General features: G+C 38.9%; 1 protein-coding gene across 10 annotated transcripts in view; it reads right to left on the reverse strand.

Annotated features, from left to right (window-relative positions):
- Positions 1-26,738, reverse strand: part of UBAP2 (ubiquitin associated protein 2) — a 78,188-nt gene that overhangs the window by 19,266 nt on the left and 32,184 nt on the right. For 9 of the 10 annotated variants that reach the window (XM_014952541.1, XM_014952542.1, XM_014952540.1 and 6 more), the window contains 5 exons: positions 23,252-23,405; positions 21,393-21,470; positions 11,954-12,008; positions 10,649-10,752; positions 4,280-4,332 (listed from right to left, as the gene is read on the reverse strand). In XM_014952541.1, coding sequence (XP_014808027.1) covers positions 4,280-4,332; positions 10,649-10,752; positions 11,954-12,008; positions 21,393-21,470; positions 23,252-23,405 — 444 coding nt within the window. The remainder of the gene's footprint in view (positions 1-4,279; positions 4,333-10,648; positions 10,753-11,953; positions 12,009-21,392; positions 21,471-23,251; positions 23,406-26,738) is intronic. The other variant, XM_014952549.1, reaches the window with a different exon arrangement.

A 26,738-nucleotide genomic window follows, 5' to 3' on the forward strand; every position in this document is an offset into this window, starting at 1 on the left:
AATTTCATCCGCCATCCCACAGGCAGCTCTACTGAAACCACATATATCCCTGGACATGGTCATCTGATTGGGATTCTCCTACGAAATACTGTTGATTTAAGCAGGGTGCACAAGGGCTGACTGGGATCAAATCACTTACCACTCTGAGGCAAAGTTCAAATGTTCCATGTAGTCTCCTAGCATGCACTTACGTGCAACGCACTATGACACCAAAAAAATGAGTACCACCACTGTTTCCTCCTCTGTTTCCTTCCCTTCCCTTCTTGTGAATATAACTTTAATCCCATCTTTCTGGAACACAACTCTGTCTTGTGCATAATGCTGCCAGCCTACAACCCTACGCACTGGCCAAAATGAAAAGATTCAGCTCAAGCATATTCCCATTTTAGAAGGCTGTTTCTTTATTGTTCAGCCCTTTCTCCACTGTATGTGTTATTTTAGAACAACGTGTGCTGTAGGTTTTGTAGTATTATGAGACTCCTGCATTAAATGGCACGAGGAGGTCAGCTAATGGCACAAGCAGCAGCCTATGGTCTGCAATCCCTTGGTTAAATATTAAATTCTTTGTAATGTCAACAGTTTATTATGCTCACTTAATCCAGGAGAAGGCTAACTGTAGCCAAAACACTGACGAATCCTTAAAACTAAGTACATCAAGGAGCCTGAGGATGCTTGTGACAATGCAAAAGCACGCTTTACATATTGTATGAGAGAGGAAATGTTCTCTTCAAGTGAACCAGCACGCAAAACCAAAAGTCTCCAGTTACCAGCTTGGCTACACTGAAATTTACACTGGACCCTGTGGCAAACTCACCACCATAAGCTCCAGTCAAGAACTTAATTCAGAAGTCTGCAAGGATTACAGCATTTGTCAAAACACATACTTTGTGCAGCAGCAGCTGGAAAGTTTTACTACACAGATGTTGTTAGTACTTATCTTAAAAGTATTATTGGCTCCTAATGAAGTTATTTATGCCCACCGTACACTGCGCTCACAAATCTTTTACCGAGGCTCTGGCATTTTCCTAGAACTGAATGAATGGTTGTGAACCATTTGCAAACAACAGCCTGACCACGTCACTTCCTCCATCTGCAGTGAAATGCCTGTGCTTTTCAGCTCCTGCAAGAAGTCGTTCTCCAATCACTACATGGACAATATATTTAACAACTAGCTACCAGCTCCTACGGCCAGTTGATAGGTCAGGAAAACAGGAAAATGTACTCCAGCATCCTCATAAAAACTCAACATCAATAATCAGAAATAACAAACTCTTATTACTGTTATTATATGATCTACTGAAGTTAAAGAAACTAAAATAAGTTCTCATGTTGCTTCCTGATAAAGGAAACGCTCCCACCAAAATATACTTTATTTTATCCTTCTTATTTTTTAAGGTGTTGCTGTTATTTCAGCTAGAAGCTAAGACTACCAATATTGTGCAGAAAATGTTTGCCTTCATCCACTTTCCAGCAATTAGTATGTATCCTATTTCTCCCCTTAATTCTATTTTCTTTAGCCATGATCACAATTTTAAGAGGAAAAAACAGAGCCATCTACAGTACCTCAACATTGTCTGGTCCTTCACTGTCCTGAATTTTCCTTTAACAAAATACAACCTCCTATTTTCACTGCAACTACTTTCCACTCTATTTAAGAGTATGCTTACAACCTATTATACCTGTTCAACACTCACTACTAAAGATAAATACCAGAGAGCACTATTAGATTACAACAATCCAATTCTTCTAAGGTCAAACAACATTAAATTTCACTGATCTGCTCCTAACTTGTATCTGACTAGAGAACATTGCATTTAAACAAAAATACTCTTCAAAAAACAACCTCATCTGCAGACAGCAAATACATCAGCTTCCTTGGCTGTCTTCATCATCAGTCATGCTGCTAGAACTGTTTGCTTATTAGATATTTAAATGCCTGGATCCATTTTCCAGACACAGGTTGATAGTATGCCTTTTTCTGCTAGACTAAAACCAGAGCCCATTATATGCTAATAAAGCAACTTTTTCAGATAAACTAAAAATCTCACTCTCAAGCACCTCTTCTATCAGTAAGTAATTTTCAGCTATTTTCCACAATTTCTGTTTTGTAAAAGCAATGAGTAATTGGATTCAGTGTTTCAGAATCAAGTTCAGGAGAGTCCACATACAGAAATATAAATCAAGAATGATTAAGAGACAGGGAGGAGTACCTACAGGCAAAAAGACTACAATAGCTTTTTTTGCCACAGCATCAGCCCTTGAGGAGATCACGCTGAGTTGTTCTCTTTCATCATCCACTACAATCCTGAATTTTTTTTCAGTTACTGCTTTCCAGAAAACAACCCCTCATTCTGGAGGTGTGCCTCTATTCCTATAAAACAGATGGGCACTTAGCTATATTAAAGCGTTTGTCACTTCAGCAGGTCAAGTCTAACAGAGGTCTAGCTTTCTCCGTGGGACTGGCTTACTTTTAATTGCCACTCTAATATCTTTTTTTTTTTTTATTTCCCACACATTTTATTCAGCAGTAATTTTATTTTTACTTCCAAATCACTGATAAAGACACTAGCTAGCATCTGCCGTGGGAATGGATTCCTTTACAGACCTCCTAGAAATGCCCCTGTCTGTAAGTGTCCTCCAGCAAAAGATTTATTTGATAAAATTTGCAAGACAGTTTTTAATCCACTTAATATGTTTTGTGATAGCATGTAATTATTTTTAGAACAAAAGACGGAGATCAAATGTCTTAGAGAACTACTCTACCTTCACAGTTAACTCCTAATTTACTTAGAGACTAAGATCAGGTTTATTTGAAATACACCTATTTTCCATTAAACTACACTGAATAGCACAAGCTGCATTCTTATGCTTCTATTTTTTTAAAATCAGATGATTCAATTTTTCTTTTATTTTCCTTCCAGGGATGTTTTGGGCTAATTTGTTTGCAGTTCACCATTTCATTTACTCTTTCTGAACATCAGCAAATGAACAACCTTTTCCTAGGTTACAGGGATTTTTCTAGCACTCCAAAATCAATAAAAATTAACAACAGGCTAGAGATTTCATCTGCCACTGTCTCAAGATTCATGTGCAAATTACTCAGGTTTAATAATTAATTTTGAAAAATTCTATCCCTACTCACCATTGGCTCAACACCTACAAACACTCTATTGTACCAGCATCAAACAGGGATGAGAAACAAGGCCAGAAATGTTCACTATCCTTAGCCCTTAGTCCACTTATACTGCAGAAATAGAGGACAGGTTTAAAAAAAGACACCAGCTTTTGATAGCAGTATGATACAGAAAACCTATGAATTTTGGAGTTTCTTTTCATTTTCTTGAATGACACAGCCCTCTCATTAGGTAAGGACAAGAGTTTTCATATCTGTCATACAGTATTACTCACACATTCCTAGGGATAACACTGACACATGCCACCCTACAGGATGGGGCAAAAGGGATGACTTCCAAGACAATCTTTTACTCTTCTGGAAGTAAACTTGAAATAATGGATATTGCTATAAAAGATTAAAAACTTCTTAAAAACTAAGTTTTTCTTTCCCTATTTCTTGTTACCCCATTTGTTTCCTGAACTGCTTAAGCTCCAATACATTAACTAAAAACTTAAAATCACAAATGTGATTTTCACCCATCATGATCACAAATGCCAAATAACTTGCAGACATGAAGACATCCCTTGTCTTGTTGTAATACTTCAGACAACACATCATGATAAAACAACAGGAATGAAGCAATTAGTGCTAACTTCAGCATACTACTATCTCCTTTATTTAATATTCTGAAGATGAAGTGGACTATGTGGAACAATTACACAAATTTTAAATAAAAAGCATGAAATGAGGAGTCTGAAGTTGACAGTAAGCTTCAGCACTTCATTACATCAAAATCATATGATAATATGGCTTTAAATCCCTACAGAATAGTAGGGGGAAGTATGCGGTTAACACCCATCTGCATTGAGCAGTGAAGAACTATAATTCATAAATACTTAATTTGGGATAAAACTTAAAATTTTATTATCTATGTATTATCCATCAGCCAAATAAATTAGTATTTCTTAAGCTTATCTTTTAAATAAAATGTAATTATCTAAATATCTGTATATTTTAAACAGGAATTGTTGCAAGAAACATAGTAAGAAATATCATTGAATTCATACAGCAAAGTATTACTTCGAACATTTAGTTTTTGAAGACAATAGAGAAACTCTGAAAAGGGTAAATAAACAATTGCTCTACCCAGCAAGGTACACTTACATCTTCATTCCAGTCTTCCGCTGTCCATTCTTCTATTGAGTTTTTCCACGCTCCTATTGTAATTTGGGGAAGGAAAGAAACCAGTTACAAGCTAAAAGCACAATGTCTTATTTCAACCCTTCTGATTAATATGCAAATCTGTTTTCATTATTAGTGGAACACAAAGCGAGGAGATGGTGGTTGGAACCACGGGATGCTCTAGAAAATTGGTCTGCAGATTTAAAATTTCTGGAGGGTTTTTTTTTCCTCCCTTTAATTTCTAATTTCAGGAATTTTTTAGCCATGATGGTTCCAGACATAATTTGCATGAATGCATGTCTGCAACCAGTGCTTAACCCCAAACATTGGAAGAACTTCCTAACATGTCCCCAGTGACGGCGAGAGGTTACCCAGCCCTCCCATGAGTTCTCTGTTTCATTCCCAAATTCACACAGAGCCTGAACAAAACACAACCACAACACCTGCTCTGACATCCATAATTCTACTTTCAACGTACTCAAATTCAAGACCCAAGCTATGCCTCTGGAGGCTTCTTTCCAACCCACTAACTCTCTCCTCAGGGCAGAAAAACCTTCTGCTGCTAGAGTAGTTTTATTTTAAAACATACGTAACTCATATAATGGCAGCAGAAGAGTCAATCAGCTTCCACCATAGCTGCAAAACATTTCTTGCCGTAACTTGTGGCAGAGTTTATTCAGTGAACAATGGACCACAGCACCTAGTCCACAGCTTTTGGCAATGGGAAAATTACAGCAAACGATTCTAGAGGTGCAAAGACGTGATCTCTTCCGTGGGAAACATCAGGCACAGACATCCAAGAGCAATAAAAGGACTGAAGGCCTTGCCCACCAGTGTAAGCATAGAGAAGGTTATCCCAGCGATAACCAGAGCTTTCATTTAAACTACAAAACCACAAGCAAACAAGACACCAGCAGTACAGTTCCTGCTACCATTGCCTTTGATCAAGTACAAAAGCAAAAGAAGTACTGGCTTAATCACCTTCTTTTACTTAACCAGGAACCCTCTGAGACACATTCATCCAGAACCAAGACCCCTGAGGACAGCATCAAACCCAGTTCACCCTAATGCCATCACTACATTAGTGAGTTCTTTTCTACACCTTTACAAAGCAGCGCCTTGTGCAGAGGAGGGGTGAATGGCACTAACCCCATGTGGCAAACAGGCCTACCACAAAGGTCCACATGTGGTGTGGAGAAGAGAGGAGGTTTACACCTTGGAATCCAATATTATTTGGCAGGTCCTGAACCAGGTAACATCTGCTCTGTGCTGGCTCTGTGGAGCAATGCAGAGTTCCCCAAAACATCCCATGCTCACTTTTTACCAAACAGTCCCTAGCCAGGTTTCCACATGCTGCAAAATATCAAACCACTTGAAAAACAACTAATAATCATATCCCACAGTGCCTCAGCTTTCTAATCCACATATTTCCACAGAACTTTGGAGAGGAGGAAAAGCACAATGAGCAGCAGCTTTTAGAGAAACAGTTGATTTTCTTTGCCTTCTCCTGACCAGCACAGGATCCCTTCCTCTGCCGTGGTTACATTTACTCGCATCAATCAGAGCAACGCCTGCCTCTATAGATGACAAACCTCATGTTGGTGCCAGAACTCTAACTACAGAGCTCAGAGTCTGCCAAAACAAACATAAAAAGAGTTGAGACAAATCAAGCTCAACTCTTGAGCATTCCCCCCCACCTTTGGGAGACCGAACCTGTTTGGACTAATACTTGGGACACTTTCCTGACATTCAGTTCAAATGTTTATCTGTTGCTCTTAATTATGATCATGGTTCTGTGCCTTTTATTCTTTTTAAATACAGAGCATAACATTTGCCCTTTTATTAGTTTGCCCAAGCTGCTAAGTTTATTACTGCCACATATTAACACTCTGACTTCCTATCTCAATCCTTCCAGCCTCAGTTATTTCACTGCTCTTCTCCACCTAAAATCCAGTTTGCTAACACCTTACTCCTATTGATGGGACTCTAAGTCAAATCTTGCCACAAGTGTATCAATTTCCTTTTAGTCCAAAATCCACTTCGACATTACTCCAACTCCATATATCTGCTCCCCAACCTTTACCCCCATGCCTTGGAAAGCGTCACAATTTAAGAGTTCTCTGTTTTTCATTCAACTTATATTTTCTGTTTTCAAGGATCCTTGTCATAGCAACTGCAACCTCAATGGCTCGGTGACTCTCTGCTGTTTCCCTTTGTAACAAGTTCAATTTAAGAAAGTTATAAAGCCAATAAAGAGTATACTATATATTTTTGGTAAGTCTTTAGCTATTTTCTTCTAATTCTGCACTGCCTATCACACTATTTCCTTTTTTATTTTTCCCCTTTTTTGAATAATCAGCCATAGATATAAGACCACAAATAATTTTATTTTTGTCTATCCTAAACATATGTACTAATCCTTTCCTTCTGGATTACATTCACATTCTAGAATGACCTGCAGGTGTCCTTAAAATGTTCCTTCCAACTTTTACAGCAGCCCTTAAAAAAGAAAAAACAACAAAAGAACACACCACGACAACTTCACATGATGACAACTTCCTTGTAACTTCCAAGGTATGCAATTCCCTTCCTCTCCCTTGACAGTTCCGCTATGATTTATTTTTTCTTTCTTTTTGTTCTTCAGTTTCAGAGTCATTTAAGGCTGCCCACAACAAAGATAATGAAGGAAGTTTCTCTGTGACATTTATTAAACTCTATTGAAGTAGAGGTATCAATAAATTACCAGAATACAATACCATTTTCACAACACAATTTGAGAAGTGACCAACTCTAACATAATTTATTTATAATATCTGCTGTGATTTGTCATTCAGGATCTCCCACTGCCTTGTTCATTACAAAAAAGGTGAGAGACTGAACACATAGCATGCCTGTAAGAAAATGCCAATTACGCTGTTCAAGTTGTCTGTTTTGGATGAGGATTGGTCATTTTGTTTCCTCCCACCCATCTCTTCTCTTTGCCTTCAGTTGTACATTACTTCTATAAAAATTAGGATGCAGGAAAACCAATGCTGGAATACGATTACACTTAAATGTTATGAACTATTAGAGATTCTCCCTTTAGTCTCTTTATTTCACCCAGCAACACTAAATTTTACCTCCACAGAACAAGCTAGCTTTTCTATAGGATTGCACAATGATGCACCCACAAACACCTTTCATTCAGGCTACTGCAATTCCTCTGGCATCTGCAACAGTTCAGGGCAGGAGGTTCTAGAGCACTTTCAGAGGAGGTATGGAAGTAACTAAATTTTGGAAACAAATAATCTGTTTCTCTTTAATTAAAAATGTTGATGTTGATCCTTTCCTAACACCCTATTAAAGTGGAAGTACTTGGTAAAGACTCAAAACTCCACACAGAGTTTATATTTGCATGATGTCTCAGAAAACACTTTGGTAAACAAAACTAGTTTTGTTCCACCAAGCAGTTGCCGAGTTATCTTTTTTAATGTAACTGCAGATGAAAGACACTAATTTCCAAGTAGCTAGTATGAGCTGATTTTGTTTTCTTCCTTTTTAGATGAAAGAAGAAATAGGATTGGGTAATGACGAATAAAGAGGGGGATTTCCATCCTGCCCTCCCCCTCTGTGTATACTCTGATCTGACATCCTTCACTAGCCCACTTGCAGGCTTTATGGATTTCCATACATACACATCACCCTCATTTACATCTTTAGTAACTTCACATTGGTAACTAATTCATTACTGGGACTCTTGTTTTTTAACTAATGTAACAGCACTGTAAACTAAGTGAAAAAACCAACAGTAGAAAACTAGTATTTGTGATTAACAAGCCAAATCAAGAGCTCAACTGCTTTCAGGCCCACACATGGCCTGGGCTCCCCTTCCCTTTACCACTGCTTCCATCTTCCTTCTTAGCACTCCACTGCTTTAAAACTACGACCCCAGCTGCAGCCTCCTCTAATAACCCTCAAAATCACAAGGTTGAAAGTGCTTCCCACTTGGACAAAACTAAATTACTCCATTTTAAAAGCCTACTCTTTTTAAAGAGATCTCTTCTTTTTGGCTCATGGACCATTTTTGACTTTTCCTACAGTTTGCCTAAAGATGACTCACTGTAAAATAGAACACTCTTCCTATAGTCACATATAGACATTTTTGTTTTGTCAGTTATGGTGCTTTTTCCATTTGCCCTGAAAGTAAGTTAAGATTAGTAGCAAAAAGGTACTTGGCACCCAAAAAGAAAACTCACACTCAACTAGTTTAAATTCCCACCAACCAAATGATTTTGCAAGAACTCCCCACACTGACAATCACTCATTCATACCCGTAAGAACCACTAATCTGACAAGGCCAGGGAAAATTCCCAAATGCTTTCTCTCACCTTCTTCTTGATACCATGCTCCCCAACTTTCACATACATGCCTTAAGTTGTATTACTGAAATTTAGCGCAGTTCTCAGTGACATGTACACAGCCTAACAGCAAAAATGTATCTGGCATCCAAAAAAGTTACACATGTCAACTAGTACACTTTGACTTTCCATCAATCAGCATCAAGCTCCTCATGTAGACACATGCGTGCTCTAATGGGGATCTGTTTAGCCACACCAAAGTACTCTTATTCCTAGGCAGAATCCCTGCATTACTGAACACTGGGGAGATGCCTACAAGAAGGAACAGAGGTTGCCATAGGAAAAGCATATGAAGGCTACCCAGATTTAGCAGGGAGAGTCACAAAACATTTGAATTCACTGGGGAAGCGGAGCAAAGTCAAAGCTGTCTGTAAGCCACAGCCCTACAGTTGTGTTTATTAATAACTAACCTATGAATTTTCTACCTCTGGTCCAATCTCCTGCCTGCCTTGTCTGTCTTCTTTCTTTAATTAGTTAACCTTACTGCTTCTTCAATACTTGTGCCAATATAACCTGCCCTCCACTACCATATAGCAAACAATAGTATCAGTATTCCCAGGGGAATTTTCAAGTCATTAGGTGTCCTTCTAGCTCATTACCTGATAAAACTATTTGAAAAACTAGTATGAATGAAAGTAAAGGTGAATTTCTGTTTGTGCTAAAGCACCAAGCAATTTCAGAAGTAATTCCTTGGAAGGATGCCACATTTGGCAAAAGAGTTCCCTTTCAGTGGCCATGAATACACTCAGTGCCACTCTCCTACACTGGACTAGAAGTTACCCAGAGTGACAATACAGCTGCCTAAGAAGTCCTTCTAAACTCTGAGCCTGTTCTTGTTTTCTCTGTTTAAGTGGAAAAAGGCTTGTATGAAGTTTAGAAAGCTGCATCTCAAGCGTCTCACAGCAGAGCTCAACAGAGCACACCTTGGCCTCCAGATTCAGTCTTTTCCTTCTACACTTGATACAGGGGTTGATGAAAAATCATCTGAGTAAGCTTCAGCAATGAGGAGACCAGAAGAGTTACCCTTTGCTGAAGCTAGAAAAAAAATAAAGTATCTCTCCGTGGTTCCTACATGTGGACAATAATGTATATTAACTTCTCTGTCCTGACACAGGGTTTCCTTTGTCTTCATCTCCTGTCACAGAATATGGGAAACAGCAAGGCATCCTGTTTTCCCAGTCACAGACAGGCAGGTCACATTCTTCATTTCTGAATCCCCGCAAGACCACCATTAAGTGGTTCCTTTTCAAACTACTTCTGTCTCTTGCCTTTAGCCAGGCATGTGTAATTCACACTTGAAACTTCATATAGGAACACACAGCTGCCTCTATCTTCAGACAGGCAGACTGCTCTTTTGGCTTCCATTCAAGTGTCTATGCATACTTTAGTTAATAATTCTTCTCTTCAAAGGTGGCACATCTTGGAATTCGCCTCCATCCCAGAGACTCACATCCTTACATTTCTGTGTTGTACAGGTGGGGCTTCCAAGGCCATCCCAGTGTCGCTGAGTGAATTAATTGAAAACAGTTTTTCTTTTCTTCTTCTACTTAGATATTCACACTCTATTGCCCAGTGCCTGTGGACCAATCACTTTTAGTAGGATTTGAAGTCTTTAACTACATTAGGTGAGCTCTTAAGCAGTATTTAAGATATTTAAATAGTTCTTCACATACAAGGTTCTTCCAGTAACTGTTCAAATCCCTTTGTCTCTCAAGGGATTGTTAGTCCTCAAACAAAAGAAATTGCAAATTGCCTTCCCTTCATTCTAACCAGACAGTCACTCAAGCTACAGCACGTGCTCTGCACATGGGTAGCAGTTAAGCTGTAATATCCACGTCATGTGAGATATACTCACATTTTCAGTAGTCAACTGAACACTTAACGGAATGACTATTTTAACTGCAATTTGCTAGAGGTCTTCATTCAAATCCTTCCACTTCTTGAAGCATCTTACCAGTTCCATCATCTGCATCATTCTGACCAGTCTCCCAAATCTCTGATTTTGTCCCAAAGCCATCAGTGGCAGAAGATTCCGTATAGTCTGCAGGGTTAAATGTCCTAGAGTTTTAAAAGTTAAGAAATGGAAGAGAACACACGGGTCATTCAATGAACACAAGTGTCATCATTTTAGCTGAAGTTGTATCAGATTTAACATCTTGATTTCCACATAATTTATCTTGATAGCTTTGGTTTCAAAAGAAACTTTTCCTCTATGAGCAGACACAGATAAAAGAAGGGAGAAAAGAGAAAAGGAGAAAAAAAGTGGGGAGACTGAAAAAAAATTATTATAGAGAAACTGAATCAAAACAACAACTCCTGAAAAGCAGTTAACAGCTTACCTACTCCTCCCAGTCCTATAAAGCATTAGTTTATATGCACAACGATAAGCCCTTCTCAGCTGATAGTTTCTCAGCAGGTGGCTGACTGATGAGAAACCAGTATCATTTCCTTTCACAGAGCACCAGACTTGCACAGGACAGGAGTCAAAACATCAATAAGATAATTTCAGAATGCACTCCTGACACCAATGCCAAAATACACAGATGCAGCTAAAAGGTGAAAAAGGATTATTGAAGAAAAACCTCTTTTCACTTTATCATCTAGAAGTATGGCAATTATTAGAGAAGTAGAATATGCCTTCTGTTTATCACGACATCACTGACATTACATGAAATGTCATAGAAGGCAAACACTGAATGAAAGTAGTAGAGGCTACAATTCTATGAAGCAGGTTATCCCAACAAAATTGAGAACAAGCCTTAGAGTTGTTGAGTAACTTCTTTTGATTCTGTTTTAGGGTCCATATATGTCCAAACAGCTAAAGCATGAAATCTCCAAAGGAGGAGAAAGTTTACAATTGCAAGATATTCTGGTTTTGTATAGAACTTTCATGTTCCACATTACACCGAAACAAATCTGTTTTAAAAATGACCTAGGACTATATGCACCATACAGAACTTTCAGCCTCCCAGTTACTATGTGGCTGTTACTGATAGACACAAACAGGTTCTCCAAGTTTGAGATAGTAACACTGGATGAAGTCTTACATTAGGTTTGTATAGTTCTGTTTAGTTAGAAATACTGGTTTAAGACAAAAATAATCCATTAATCATCTAGCAGATCTTTGAATTTTTGCATCCATATAGGTTTATCAAATATACAGCAATATTAATAGATACAGTGGCAATGTTAATATTCTTAATTAATACTGCCACTGAGTTTGATCCTTGACAAAATCTGTGCTCTGCATGTTTCTTACCCCATGCCTTGGGCTGAAAACCTCCCCGCTCCTCTCCCTCTGCCACGTCCAAACCCTAGGAGAGAAAACACCATTTAACAGCAACAGCAGAGGAGCCGCCAATCACTAGTCTGTCACATTAGAAAATACTAGGGTTGAAGAAGAAAACTACCATAATTAAAGTTAAACACCATTTGCTTCCCAAATTTCCTCACAGGAGAATTTGTTTCCCTAACACACGCAAGTAAGCCACACTTCATCTAAGACTACATGTTTCAGTTGGCCTTGCAATTATTTGCTACCTTTTCTGTACCTAGTGAAGTAGTTCCAAACGCTAAGAACTTACCTAAAGACCCATCCCCCATGAAACTGCTGTTGCCAAATCATTAGACAATGTTCAAAACTTTGGCTCTACTTTCTCTTTCTTGCATAAGATGCTCTAGAATCCAGCCTCCCCGCATACCCTGATCTCTCAAGAAATTTCCTGTCACTCCTCGTCTGGGAGGAGAAAGCTTAAATACTCCATGTGTTTCCTTCTCTGACTTAGCCCTCCTGTCCACCCCAATGCTTATGTGCCAACCTGCGACCACACATTCCTTCTGCTTCCCCCTAAATCACACTTACTGACATGAAAATCACCCAGTTCTAATTACTCAACGTCTTATTATCACCCACAAGAATAATAATTTCTACAACAGCACATACTTGTTTCCTCCAATTTTGGTTACCAGCCTTATCTGTCAACTTTCTTGATATAGTGAACTCCTTTATTTTTGCATGTTGCATAGTGCCAAAAGGGCATGAAGACCTTTGTGCTATTTAACCATCCATAATGCACACATCTACATAAATTGTTAGAAACTAATTTTTACATAAGGCATATTTCTATAGAGATTTCTCCCCAATCCCACCTCTTTTTTTTTAGGACCTCAATATCTGAGGCTTTTACAGTTTGTTGGGCTCTTTTGATGACCTGGTTGCAGCTGGGACAGAATTCATTTTCTTTCTGGTAACTGCTGTGTTTTGGATTTAGTATGAAAAGAATGTTGATAACACATATTGTTTTAGTTGCTGCTAAGTAATGTTTACATTAGTCAAGGACATTTTTCAGCTTCCCATAGAAGCTGAGAGGGAGGATAGACAGGACAAGCTGGCCACAGGAATATTCCGTACCACAGAATCATGCTCAGAACATAAAAGGAGGGTGGTCGGGGGGCAGGGATCCCTGATCACCAACTGGGACAGGCTGGGCAACCAATCACCAGGTAGTGAGAGTGATTTGTGTTGTAATGCCCTATTTGCAAATTCTTCCACCATTATTATTTATTATTTTCCTCTTACTGTTCTATTAAACTATCTTTATCTGAATCCATGAGGTTCTTTTGCCCTCTTCCTTCTCTCCCTCTTCTCCTTACTCTTCAGGGCTCGGGGGTGGGGTGCAAGCAATTAGTTGTGTGGTCCTAGTTGTTCCCTGGGGTTAAACCACAACAGAAGACTATGAATATTATTTCATATTATAAGAACAGGAGGAGGTCAGGAGCTGCAGACTGAGAACAAAGTAATTATGAGTCACCAAGTAACTACAGATTTAGCAGAGCACAAAAGTTATAATCCTAAATCACCAACACACTGATTGTCCACACATCAGAATTACCCATAATAGGCTGTTCAAATTTGGATCAAAATTACCCCTTTTTTCAGGGGACCACCTAAACCTAATAAGAACAGTAGCTCTAGCACATGGTAAAACCAGTTTAGGAAGTTCCTGGTTTAATGACTTTCCTTTCCCTCCCCTCACCAGTCATTCTTCCCCTTGTCCTAGTTCACTGTTCAAGTTTTAAAACATGTTTCTGGACCTCTGAAATGCCTGCTACCTGCTTCTTAGAAGCATCAAAATAGCAGGATCATTTTACTCACCTTTTGATAAAAGACTTTAACCACATCCTATACAAGATGACAACTGCTAGCTACAGAGGAACAATGAAAACTGGAAGAGGAAGGATAGCAAGGATACAGTATTTTGGTAGGACAAGAACACAGAAGAACTGAGGTCTAACACTAGGCCAGGCCTGCTATATCTACGTTTTCCCCTCTTTGCTGTCTTTTCACAATTGGCTGGAGAAAGGACAGACAAAGGGTAGAAAAGAGGGAACAACAGCTGCAACCTGGCAATGACCATCCCTCTTCACTGAGCCCACGTGAAGCTGTGCTCTTTGCTGTGCCATACACAACAGTGCCCCAGATGCTGCTGCACAACTGAAGGTAACCTGGCCTCTGAACTTCCTTGCTCAGCCACCTATTCTGTTCTTCTCCCACCTAAAATCCCCAGTCTGGGAAGCTCATCCATGGCATAACAGGGTTGCAGCTCTCAGAAGCTCAGAAGTCGGTGCACTCTGGATTATGTTTCTGCCCAGTAAATAACTATTTTTTTTTAATAATAGAACCAGCTGAACAAGTTTACTTGGGGACACGGTAGGGATCACCTATGTAATAAATTGCTTCCTACAGCTATCAATACAGCATTAAACAACACTTACTAGTGATGCAAAGAACGCAGATCAACAGTTTATTGATAAGCTCAGCTAAAAGATCTATTGGGAATTGTGAATCACAGAAACAGTCAAGCAGAAATATTTTGGAGTGAGGCGGACATTAGGTACAGACAGATTTGCTGGGATAGCTAGCATGAAAGTACAAATAGATCTTAGAAGAGGGGGTAAGTCTCCTCAGCCTGCCAAGTGCAAAAGCCTGAAAGAATAACCTTAGCGTATTGAACAGATACTGAAGTTTTAGCAAGAAAGGCATATGTAAAATGCCATAACAGCACAGGCACAATAATACTGCCTAAAAACAGCAATAAGAACCTCTAACGATTTCAGAAATTGCTAAAAAGAAATCACGTTGTTCCTGAAGTTCCATGTACAGTCTTATACAACTAGCGAGCAAGACACTTTTTACACCAGATCACTTGGAAAGTTAATCCTGAACCTGAATTTAAAGTGGATTCCCTTAAGTTCATAAAGCTATGTCTGTGCTTTCTGTCAGAATTAAAATTAAGTTTAATCAACAAATGCAACAAAAAGCATTCTAATGAAGACAAAAGTGAAGTATGAAACCAGTGGGGTTAGGAAGCACTCAATTCACAGCTAGAAAATATGCCTACAAAGAACTAATTCAAAATACGGGACAGTGACTAGTCACCACCAAAAGACCACTCTAACTTGCACCTAAAAATCTCATACATGATGGTCATTAACACAAGATGCCAGTGGGAAGGCATGATATTCTCTTTGACACAACCAAATCACTAATTTATTCTTAAATTGTCATGCTAAGAAAGTTAGTTCTCTCAGCTGCCAAAACTAAAACATGCCTTTAAAACAATTAGAAGCACAGTCTTCTAACACAGAGAAGTTAGTCATGAGGCAACCATGAATGCCCGTCAGGTATTTGCAACCTGTTGATGCTTTTTAACAGCGACTAAAATGCTAGTGAGCAAATTCAGAGCAGGGACCCAAATTCTGAGCATGCAATCCCACAGTAACTTCAACCCATTTAAATCAGAGCTAGCGCAATCAAGGTCTTCCTCACCAGTCATCACAAGCTCTGCTCTTTCTGTATTGACAGTTTTGCACATTCCAGTGAACAAGCACAAAACCACCATCAGAAAACAAAATCATTAGTTCGTTTGTTGGATCAGCTCTCCAAACCAGTTTGCTGCTTGTTAAATGTCAGAAAACTGGTCACCTTTATTTACACCAGGATAAGCCATCAAAAAACTTGTTGTCCCCTGCTACCATGCTGCCTTCCACCTTTTTAATTTTTTGGTTTTGTTAGTTTTAAAATAAGATCAATCCTCAAATGCACCAGGAGACAGACAGGACCAGTTCCTCCCAGCAGTAATGCCAGTTTATGCTTGTAACATAAAAAGTATAATTTTAACACTACTCTAAAAAGATGTGTATATGTAGTTTAGAATGCAACGGTAATGTTTACCAAAAAAAAAAAAAAAAAAAAATAACTTCCTGAGGTAATCCAAAATCCACAATTCTTCCATCAACAATTTTATTTCCTCTACCCACAAAACAGAACAAGTGACTTGGCAATAGACTTTCTTAGAATCCATCAGCACATGGAGCACAAAAGCAAATGAAGGACATCAGGCAAAGAACAAAATCACTGCCTCATACAAACCCTCACAACATTTCTTCATGTTCCTTTACACGTGGATGTACAAAAGCTGCCTAAAGTATCAAGGCAACTTTGCTAACTCATTTCTGCTCCAGAAACCAGGCCGGGGAACTATGTTTATAGTTGATTCTGATCAGCTTTACGGAATGTTTGGTTTCCTTTAACATTGTAACTGTTCAACTGCTTATTGTTAGGGATTTTTTTCCTGCTCTCCAGCAGATTTCCCTCAGTTGACTGTCTTCACATTAGCCATCACCTATGCAATTTACCTTTTTCTTTTCTGGAATGAATTCTAGAGAAGTTAACACTACACCCAGGCAGGTGGTGGGATTTTCTGCTTCCACTCCTCCATTGGGAGCTCAAAACAGCCATAATCGCAAGATTAAGTCTTTACTCTTTTACCATCCATGCACGGTCCTCTCATTCACAACATTTCTTCCCCAAAAACTCACACCACATGAGAGCATGAGAAAAGCGTGCAATGCCACAACTTGGGTGGGCCTAGGCCATTAATTTTACAGCCTCTTCTGTAGAAAATCCAGTTTGCTGAGCTTGCAGACCTAAATCCTTCCTGCTACAACACAGGTGTTTTACTTCAAAACTCAGATTTTCACACTGACAGGTTTAAATTAGATGAAGACACTTTAAGGTTAAGAAAAAGGACTAAGAGCAGCTCAAAGGAAAAGGAAATGCAGACTGGAAGGGCAGGCAACACCCTAGATTTGTGCTTATCTCTGACCACACAGTAACTGAACAGCCCTGGACTCTGCTCTGGAAACGCAGAGCCAGATATCTTCCTAGCAGACACTGAGGTGACAGAGGCTTAAGCCTTATGAAAAGATAAGGAGGCTAAGTATAGCAAGTTTGTATTCTAGGTATTCCATACTACCAAAACAAACACTAAGTTATATTTAATATTTCAAATCACTCTTATTAGTCATCATAAAGCTAGAAACATTGAATCATTTTTATATACTGCATGTACTCTGGTAACCATTTTTAGAAGCATGCACAGAAAACTTTAAACTCTGAAGTCATGTTTAAAAGAAAATAACTTATGTTTAAAATAAATTTTGGTTCATCTATCAAAAAGACAAATTTACATGACACACACATCTTAACCACTGCAGAACCAGCTGCAGCAAAACTAAACAGACTTCAGTTTGTGACCTCCAGAAGGTCTGCTCTACATTGATGTTTCAGAAAAACCAACATCCTTACTAATTCTGGCAAAGGAAATCCAAAATACATCCTGTGCCAACTGTGCTAAGCTTTTAAAACAAGAAAATGTTTAGACATGCAATTCTGGTTACTGAAGCTCATTTTTTTTAAGGGTCAGCATACTTCCCAAAAAAACATTTTAAAAATAAAAAAAGGTATCAAGAATACAAGATGGACTATAGTCAGATATTTGCAAAAAGGGCAAGCTGCTTTGCTTTCCTATATAGCAGAAAAAGCAAGAGTCTGAAAGGCTCCTGGTCATGACGATTAAGTCCAAAATTAAAACATAATGTTTTACCCTTTCATGCTTATTCCTGTTTTGCTAGGAAAAAAATCCCTGTCAGCACGCGCATTATGGCATGCTCACATTGCTCTGCAAGAACGAAGAGGAAGAGAATAGAGGAACAGAAGCAAAAGCGACAAATCCATTTTCACTCTGCAAACCAGGAGAACTGCTACACATGAATCTGTAACAATTTCTATGCTGTATCAAGTCCTAAAATTCTTATCTACCTGCTATCCCGTTATCAGCTATCGTCAATTAGATATCTAGAGAAGAGTACAAGAACTGAAAACACAGAGCAGTTTCCCTGGATATTTTCCTGGTCTTCAACCGTTATGTGGCTCAGACTTCCTCAGTCAAAGATAATTTACATACATCAAAACCTTTCGTGGTTTTTCTTTTTCTTGCTGTGGTTTTTTCTTTTTTAGGATTAAATTGTCAAGTCTCTCTGTGTAAATTTTCAGCACCCAGAACAACTTATAGAAAGGAATTCCTCAGGTTAACTACATTTATGAAGAACCACCTCCAGAAAGTTCATTTTGAACCTGTAACCTACTGATTTAATTTAATACTCCCGCATTCACATATGTGCTTGGAGTGATCAGCTGATTTCCTCACAGAACCTATTCTGCAAAAATTTTACAGATCTCTACCATACACCCACTTAGCCCACTCTTTTGTAGGTGGCGAAGTCCTAGTCTGCTTGTTCCTCACACCCCATAAATGCAGTATTCCCAGTACCAGCAACAAAAAGGAGGCCTGTAATTTCTGTCAATATACAAATTAACTGCAGCTGATTAAAATGCAAATCAGGAAACTTTTCTAGAAGTGACAATCATAAAGACATAATCATCTTCCTCCATAATTGTTTCACGAGATTCCATTCCAGACAGTTACAAATCCTGGCAATACTGACAAACAAATATAACTACTTTGATGCAACTACTATCCATCACCACCATTATAGTATTTTTTTAATATCATATTAAGCTTATTCAAGAAATTGAATTCCAAAAAGAAAGATACATGGGAAGGCTATCTTAAAAAAATTAATTCCTTAACTCCTTTCTAAGCAAAAGTTTACACCCTCAGTTTTACAAGCTAAGAATAAGAGCAGCTCCAACTGGGACACAACTGGGATGCGTCCTGAAACACAACCTGTGATGCGTTTTTGCTTTCTGTTAAACAGTCAGTAACACATATCTACTTCAAATCCCTGATCTCCTGCATACCAGCAACTAGTGGTGTTCATACACTGTATACCTACTACCCTATAAAATTACAAGGAATGTCACGCATTCATTAAAAGATTTACTGCAACATGAAGTTAGTACTTACAGCACCAATGCTGAAATGCTCAGTATCAGGGTTCCCCCCCCCTTCACTAAACAGCACATTAGCACCCCAATGTCAATCCCATTTCTGCTATTTTCAGTGCTCATCATTTCTTAAAATAAGGTTGGTTACATAGAAGCAGTAATACTCCCAGCAAATACTCCCCTAGAAAGCAGCCAGCAAGATAACTCCAGCTTGAGAAGGTAGTTTAAAATAGCGAGACAGTGCGTTGCTCAGATATTAGCTGATCCCTAATTCTGTATCCAATGCATAAATTCCTACATGCACACACTCTGCATGAAAACATTTCTAAAAAAGGGTTCTGTGGTGATTACCAGCCATCTATTTACTTTCAGCTGAAGTACTTTATCCCATACTTAACTATTCTGTGTAACAGAACAGGAAGACTACCAAATGAAATGGCAGGAAGTTTTCTTGTATTATTTCTAGTAATATCCAGAGAATGAAGGTCATATATCCCTGAAATACTAAGAAGTGAACTACACAGCTTTATACAACTCCCTGCAGGTTTCAAGGGCCTGCATTATAAAATTAAATTAGTTATTTCCTGCCACAGAATACACACCCTTGTAATATAATGATCCTCAAGTCATACAATAGGTTTATCACAGAGACTTGAGAACACTTCATTAAGATACTTTACTCACATGGACGCACAGTCTAAAATATTTGTTAGAGAGATACAGTAATACTATGTACACTAAGCCAGTGAACAGAAATTGGTTGAATTTGTTCTTTTTTCAGTCAGATACGTTAGTTTGATCTGATAATTTGGCTTGGGCTTGAGACATATGATGTTCATCTTGAGAGCTACAGCGTTGACCATAAAAGCCAAAGGTTACGCAGCAAAAAATAGACTGCATTTGAAATTAACCTGTAAGTTTCACGCAACAATTTGTAAAAAATCCTACCTTTATATTTGAGTATAAAGGATTATTTCATAAAACAAATGCCAAAAGACTTACAGTCCATCTAACAACAGTGCTACCAGACCAAAACCTGTAGCTGTGAACTACACCACACACTCTCCTGCATAGCTACCTCTCTGCACACACCATTTGGTATTTGCTGATTCACAGGCACAACCAAGCCATTCTCACAAACCTCTGGAAGCTACGTGCCTCTACATCCTTCTACTTCTTCAAGATGCAGATCTGGAGAAAATGAAGTTGGATGTGCCTGTCTTTGAATGCCTTGTTACTAGATACTGCTGCGCGCCGTTCTAGCGAGTGGGAAGGAACGACGCACCAGTATGATGCAAGTTCAAATCCAACTTTATTAATCAGGCTGCGTTCTTATATATTCTGTTTTCCTGCACACGCGATCACGCGCCGAGCACGCAAGATAGAGCAAGCTTGATTGGGTAGCACGCGTTGTCCACGCGCCCTTAGTCCTTAAGTGATTGGTTAGTCTAAAAAGATGCTATATGCATATTATTCTTGCTATCAGCATTTTCCCATCCACATTTTCTTACTTTTCTGCTAACTTAAATTACAACTGTATCCTTTAGTTTTAGCTCATGGCCTTGGTTCACAAGGTGGTATTCATTCAGTATCGCTAAGGCCCCAACAAGATACTCCAAAGAGAAGAGAACAATTTGAAGGCAGAATTTTTCACAATGTTACTTATGAAGTACATTAGCTTTACTCTGCACTTTTTGAATCAATTTGACTCATTTAATACCCACTTTCCCACACAATCTGCACTGTACCTAGGTTACTCGTTGCTCTGAGAAAAAATATGCCTCTTTCCACTCCAACCTGTAAAAATCCAAACCAACTACGCATCCCTTGATACCACACCAAATCCATTATCAACAACTTTCCTGTCTCTTCTGCAGGATAGGAACAGAGTTGTACCTAGCACTCTACAGTATTCTTTTTCCACAGTTCTCTTCATAAACTTTTTCACACCAAATTCCTTCTCTTACCAAAAGCCTTTAAAGTGGCTTGTACTTTCTCTGATTGGGTACCGACAACAGAAGGCAAGCATGACAACTGATCCACCTCAGAGAACCAGCACAAGTACACATCAAATCCCTTCCTCGAGAACCCTACAGATGGAATCTTGCACTCTCCTGCTGCCAAGGTACATTCTGAGGAGCCCAGTGTACTCCCACTCCCAGGAGGCCAATCTGGGAAAACCACTTTCCATAGCCAGAGCACACCAGCCTGCTATACAGATTAACAGAAACATGATTTTTATCTATTAATTTATGTTGTTCTTGAGACCAAGACATCAGAAAGGGGAAAGAAGGGGCATGTACCTAAGTTAAAGGTAGCTGAAGTGCTTATGGAATCAAAGGATAACCAACAAATGCGTAAAAGGACTGTTTAGAAAAATATATGGGAGACTTCCACTTCAGGACATGAAATCAGTGCCAGTCCCCAACCAATGTCACCACCTCACCTCTCCCACGGCCACGCTTCCCACGGTCTGAAGGCCTGTCTCCTTGATTGTTGTCCACTCCATTTTCTTCAGCTCTAACTGTGGAGAGAGAAGAGCTTAACAGAAGCTTTAGACACTCATACATGCAAGAATAGAGCCATCTGCTTAACCTGAACCTCCTCCCCCTCCAAAAATGCAAGATTTTGAAGTGGGTTGGTCAATAGATCTCAGTCACTCTTCTTTAGGGGCATAGCTACAAGCAAGTTATGTTTACTTTGCACTAGATAATTCAGAAATAAAATACCTAACAAGAGGGAAACGTCCCTCAGCAGGCATGCTTCTGGGTTTTTTTTGGGGGGGAAGAAAAAAAAGTGCAGTATTTTGCAGCCTACACTATTAAAATAATTATGGCCTCATCTCTTTAACAAGGTAGGAAATACAGCTGCCTCATACTACACTTCCTTGATAACACACCGGTGGCAACAGTGAAAGAATAAGAGATAACCAAGAACACCAGCTCTTCTCCTGTCTGCCGAGACCACATCTCTGTACAATCAGGGAAATTTAAAAGAAGTCTCCTGTGTATTTAAATCAGAGGGATGACAACTTGGTGAAGCTGTGGCATTAGAAAAGTACTGCAACTTAACTATTATGTAGAAAACTCCTAAGGAGGTACTCTGTAAGATGTACTCCTAAGTAGGTACTCTGTAAGATGTACTCTTTGAAGGGAAAAACAAAAAGACTGGCCACTTAAAACACTGCTGAGATCTTGTACTGCACAACTTCTCTTAACGACAGCAACAATATCATTAATGCTTGCACATAAAGTTGGGAAAAGAACATCAATATTTCGTAACCACCTGAAAAATCTTTAATCCTAGTTTTCAAAAAGAAACACGCAGCATCTGGCTCTGGCAAAAATGCTGCCCCTCACTGTCATTTTGATGGATTTGATTTTGATTCGTTCTAAGCATAGCTGCAGGTTTTATTAATATTTTTTCCTATTTTGATGCCACTGTATTCTAAAAATATTCACAATGCCTTCACTGGCACAGTATTTGAATATATTCCAAAAATGAATTAGAAGAGTTGGCTAATATTGTAAATATTTTTTCCTGCTTGTGAGTGAAAAGCTAAATGTATTTGTTTTCATTCCGGTTTCTCCGCTCATCTGCCAGTGTTGTCTACGGCTCTTACAGGCAGTGTGTACAGCTTTGACACTGCTAATAAAACTTAAATGAAAAAAGCAATAATTAACCAATGGTAATCTAATGTGATGGTACCTAACTTGGAAACATCAGTTTGCTTTAGTAGGATGTATCATTGCACCTGCATACTCTGTAGCAAATTTTTAAATGTTTCAACTCACAAAGAAACTTCCCACAGTAGAAACTCACCTTTGGCTGGCTTACGTAATACATGTTAGAAATTAATAATGATGGGGGTCTTTTCATTCCCCTTATGAGAAGATAAGACCATCTTCAGGTTCTCCCACTCATAAAAGGAGATGGAGTCAAAGCTGGATAATTTTTTCATTAAAAGAAACAGTCTACAGCTGTGCAGCAACATACTGGCTGTCAAGCAATCTTACAAAGAGTAAATTCTAAAATTTACATAAAGAATAACAATTTTTTGATTAATTGATCTTGCAGGAAGGGATAGAAATTTAAATTAAACTTAGTGTCTCTGAACAAGCACAGACCATCCCAAATCCAAGTCACATAGATCGAGCACACCTGTCACACAAACAAGTTATGATCCCTTCAGAGCTGAGCTATAGCTCAGATGGACTTTACTTCATTAATTATTTGCTCTCAACTCAGCCAGTTTAACCTGCAATAAAAGTGTCTGAATCTTTAAAAATGAACCCCTATACGTACACTCTCGGCCACGGCTGCCTCCTCTTCCCCTTCTGTTGGAACTTCCTCGTCCACGACTCACTTCTCTGTCCCCTCGTTTTTCTCTGTTCTCTTTGTTTTCTGAACATTCCTTTCCAAGGCTTTTCTTCTTTCCCCCTACAGTCTCCCAAGAAGTCTATTTGGGTAGAATAGAATTAGATACAAAAGTCAAAAAGGAAGAGAGGTCTTTCAATCCATACTTCAACCTCACACCCCTCCGTTTCATGGAAAAAAAACAGATATTTGCATAACGTCACATAGGTAATATCTCGCAAACTACCCTGATACAAATGGAAACACAGGCTCTTTTTTGATAAGAGATGATAAAGAACCAAGTTTTAGAATTTGGATTGTCTTATGGAATGCAAGAATCCCAAATATTTCTGGATATAACAGACTTCCAGTGCAAGGAAGCCTAGATACAATCTAGATACGCAGAAAATCTGCAAAGGAAGCAACAGTTTCCCTCTAAACTACCTTGATAACCTAGCAAGGGAGGATGCGCAGAGCTATCTTTTTCTCCCAAGGAAATTAAAAAATACTTATAAGCATCATTGAACAAGAGACGGATTGAAGTATGTATGTGGCCTAACGGGAAGGGCAGGAGAAAAACCACTATCCAGACATGCTAAAATTCAAGCACCAAGAGACAGAATGGCAGAACAAGAGTTTGGAAAAACTGAAGCCATGATAAGCCAGACCATACACTCCTAACACCTACATTTCAACACACACAGTAAAATACAGGAAAAACTACGTCTAAACAACACTAGGGACCAAGGTCCAAATATCACGCTTCAGCTTTCATCTCCATCTTTAAAATAAATTCAGGGATCATATTGGCTCCATAGGAGTATCTGTAGGATCTGAAAATAAAATGACTACAACACTTGCTAAGAATAGCACAGCACCTCATATATTATGCAATTGCATGGTTAGTCTATCGAGCCATAGCTGCAAAGCAAAGAAGAAAGGTATTATTCACAAACCATTAAGATGGCAGATACATTTATATGTATGTCCCAATCACTAGGAGTAAAGTATTTTAGCAGGAAATTTGCATATGCAAATAAGGGGGCATCAGTTGTGAAGCACTAAAGCCATGACCTCTGACAGGCACCTGCATCAAACAATAAAGGTTGGCTATCAGTATTTGTATCCTGCACTATCACTTCTCAATTCAGACAACAGCAACTTGAAAGCTCCTCCAAGGTAGGCAATGACCAGCTAGTCCAAACTGCCTAGAACTGAGAAAACTAATGCTATTGAGAAAGCAGGTAACAAAGCCATTTCCAAGCATAAACTCAACATGTCAGTGTCTCCTTTGAGAGAATAAGTACTAGAGAATGGTTACCCTCTCATTTTTTGCCACAGCATAGGTGAGGAAGAAGGCTGGAATCACTTTTCAATTTCATCTTCAGTATAGAAGGCTACACTGCCTAAAGCCTATGTAGGTGAAGCACAGCCAGTGTGGATTAGAAGTACAAAACTGTGTGTTTGAGCAACACCATCCTATTTGTGCAACAGAGAACTGTTTCCTCCAGTAACTATCAGACAGCTTCATCTGCCTGTATAACTGCATTATACACTACAACACTCATAGAGCTTTAGAGACGCTTCACAGCAGGAAAAATAACTGCACTGACAACTGAGGAACCAAGCCTACGGAGTTCAGCATGCACTACTATTTCATTGATGGACATGGTGCCAAAAGATCCCCCATCATTTTAAGAAATACCCCAAACTGGATGACTGTGCAAAGCTTAAGAGGAAGCAGCCTCACCCCTGTGAGGTTTTGCATGACTTGGGAAAGATCAGTAAAAAGAAATATGAAAGCATCAGATCCATGCTTTCCCACAATACAATTTTGAAGAAAGCCTTGAGAAGTTGGGGATGTCCTTTAAGACAGAGGGATGGTGCTACCTCTGAGCATGGGAATCCACCACAGACTATCATAGCTGTCTGTTTTTGTAAGGGAGCTAACTGATCATAATTTCAGCTGAGGATGCCTGAGACAACCCAAATGACAGTTGCAGGCCTGACCTTCCAAAATAGGAAGCCTTCTTCCTGGCATGATTTTAGATGGAGAGAATAATCATCTGAAGGCTCCCCTTCATTCTGTCTTCAAAGGTTTAGGAAGTAAAACATGGTTGGACACACAATGGATCTTACACCTGTAGGAAGTTAAATGAACAGAAGTCTTGGGCAAAGAAACATGCCCTTCTCTACTCTCATCCACAAGCCTTTATATCTATCCAAAGTCAGACTGTCACAACTGTTGCAACTGAAAAGTTTTCATAAAGACTAACACTCACATAGCAAAAAGCCTTAAAGATCATAGCATTAAAAAAAAGAAAAATGAAAAAGACAAAACTGGCAGAGTACCAAATAAACTATGAACAGACATTCTAGCTATCACTCCTTGCCCTTCTAATTCTTCAAATTCAATAGACAGATCTTACAAATGAAAAAAACCCAAACCAACTTCTAGTGCAGAATGAAACTAGAAAAAGAGGAATCTGCATTCAGAACTTTACATCAAATTCACAATTAAACTGTTCAGGAGTATAACACCTCTAAAAAACCCCACAAGTTGGAACCCCACAAACTTCCATGAAGAAGAATAAATTTCTTCATGCTCTGAAGAGGACCCTTCAATTAATACTCCTTCCTCCTTGAGCCCTTAAAGTTCTCTGCATTTGCTTCTGAGTTAAATTTTGTCTACAGAGAGCGGTGAGTTCAGGAGGGACTTGTCCAAAGACCAGAACATATGGATTTGTTGCTTCCAATTGATAAATTAGTTCAAAAAGCTTCTTCCATGTCCTGATCAATTATAACAATGTGCCGAAGTAAGAAAGCATGTGACATTCTTCATCAACCAGAAAGCTATTTTTAACTAGAAAATGGCAAACATGAGAAGTAAAAGACAACAAACCCCAGCACATTACCCAGACAAATTTAATCAAGGTGAGATGCTCTCTTCTACTCCCTACTAGCTCACTCGGTATTACACACTTCTGTGTTTTAGATGACCCCGACTCTTATAAACGAAAAAGGGATAGAAAAGAAAGTCCCCTTGGTCAGAACAGTCTGTGTCCTTAGATTTAGGGTGTGTGGGGGGCGAGTTTCCTCAGTAACAATAAGTCAGAGTACACATCCTGACAAATCACAGGAAATACTGAATGTTCACCATTAAGAAAGGAAGTCCAGGTTTCTTTCCCAATTTAGATGAGACGGAATCTAGTTTACTGCCTCAGATAAACTGTAAGAAGTCCCTCCAGCAAAAACTTCAACCACAGCAAGACGCATTTTCCTCATATGGGGCAGTATCTTGAGATAAAAAATTGCTCCATGCAACATTCTAAATGACAGTATTTGTTGTTATATACATGTTGTTTAGTCTCCTCTTCCTGTTTTTCAATAAAGTCATGCAAATAAGCAACACAGTGAAAGGAGCAACTACTTGCTG

This window comes from Calidris pugnax, unplaced genomic scaffold, assembly GCF_001431845.1.
Source record: "Calidris pugnax isolate Ruff unplaced genomic scaffold, ASM143184v1 scaffold220, whole genome shotgun sequence".
NCBI lineage: Eukaryota > Metazoa > Chordata > Aves > Charadriiformes > Scolopacidae > Calidris > Calidris pugnax.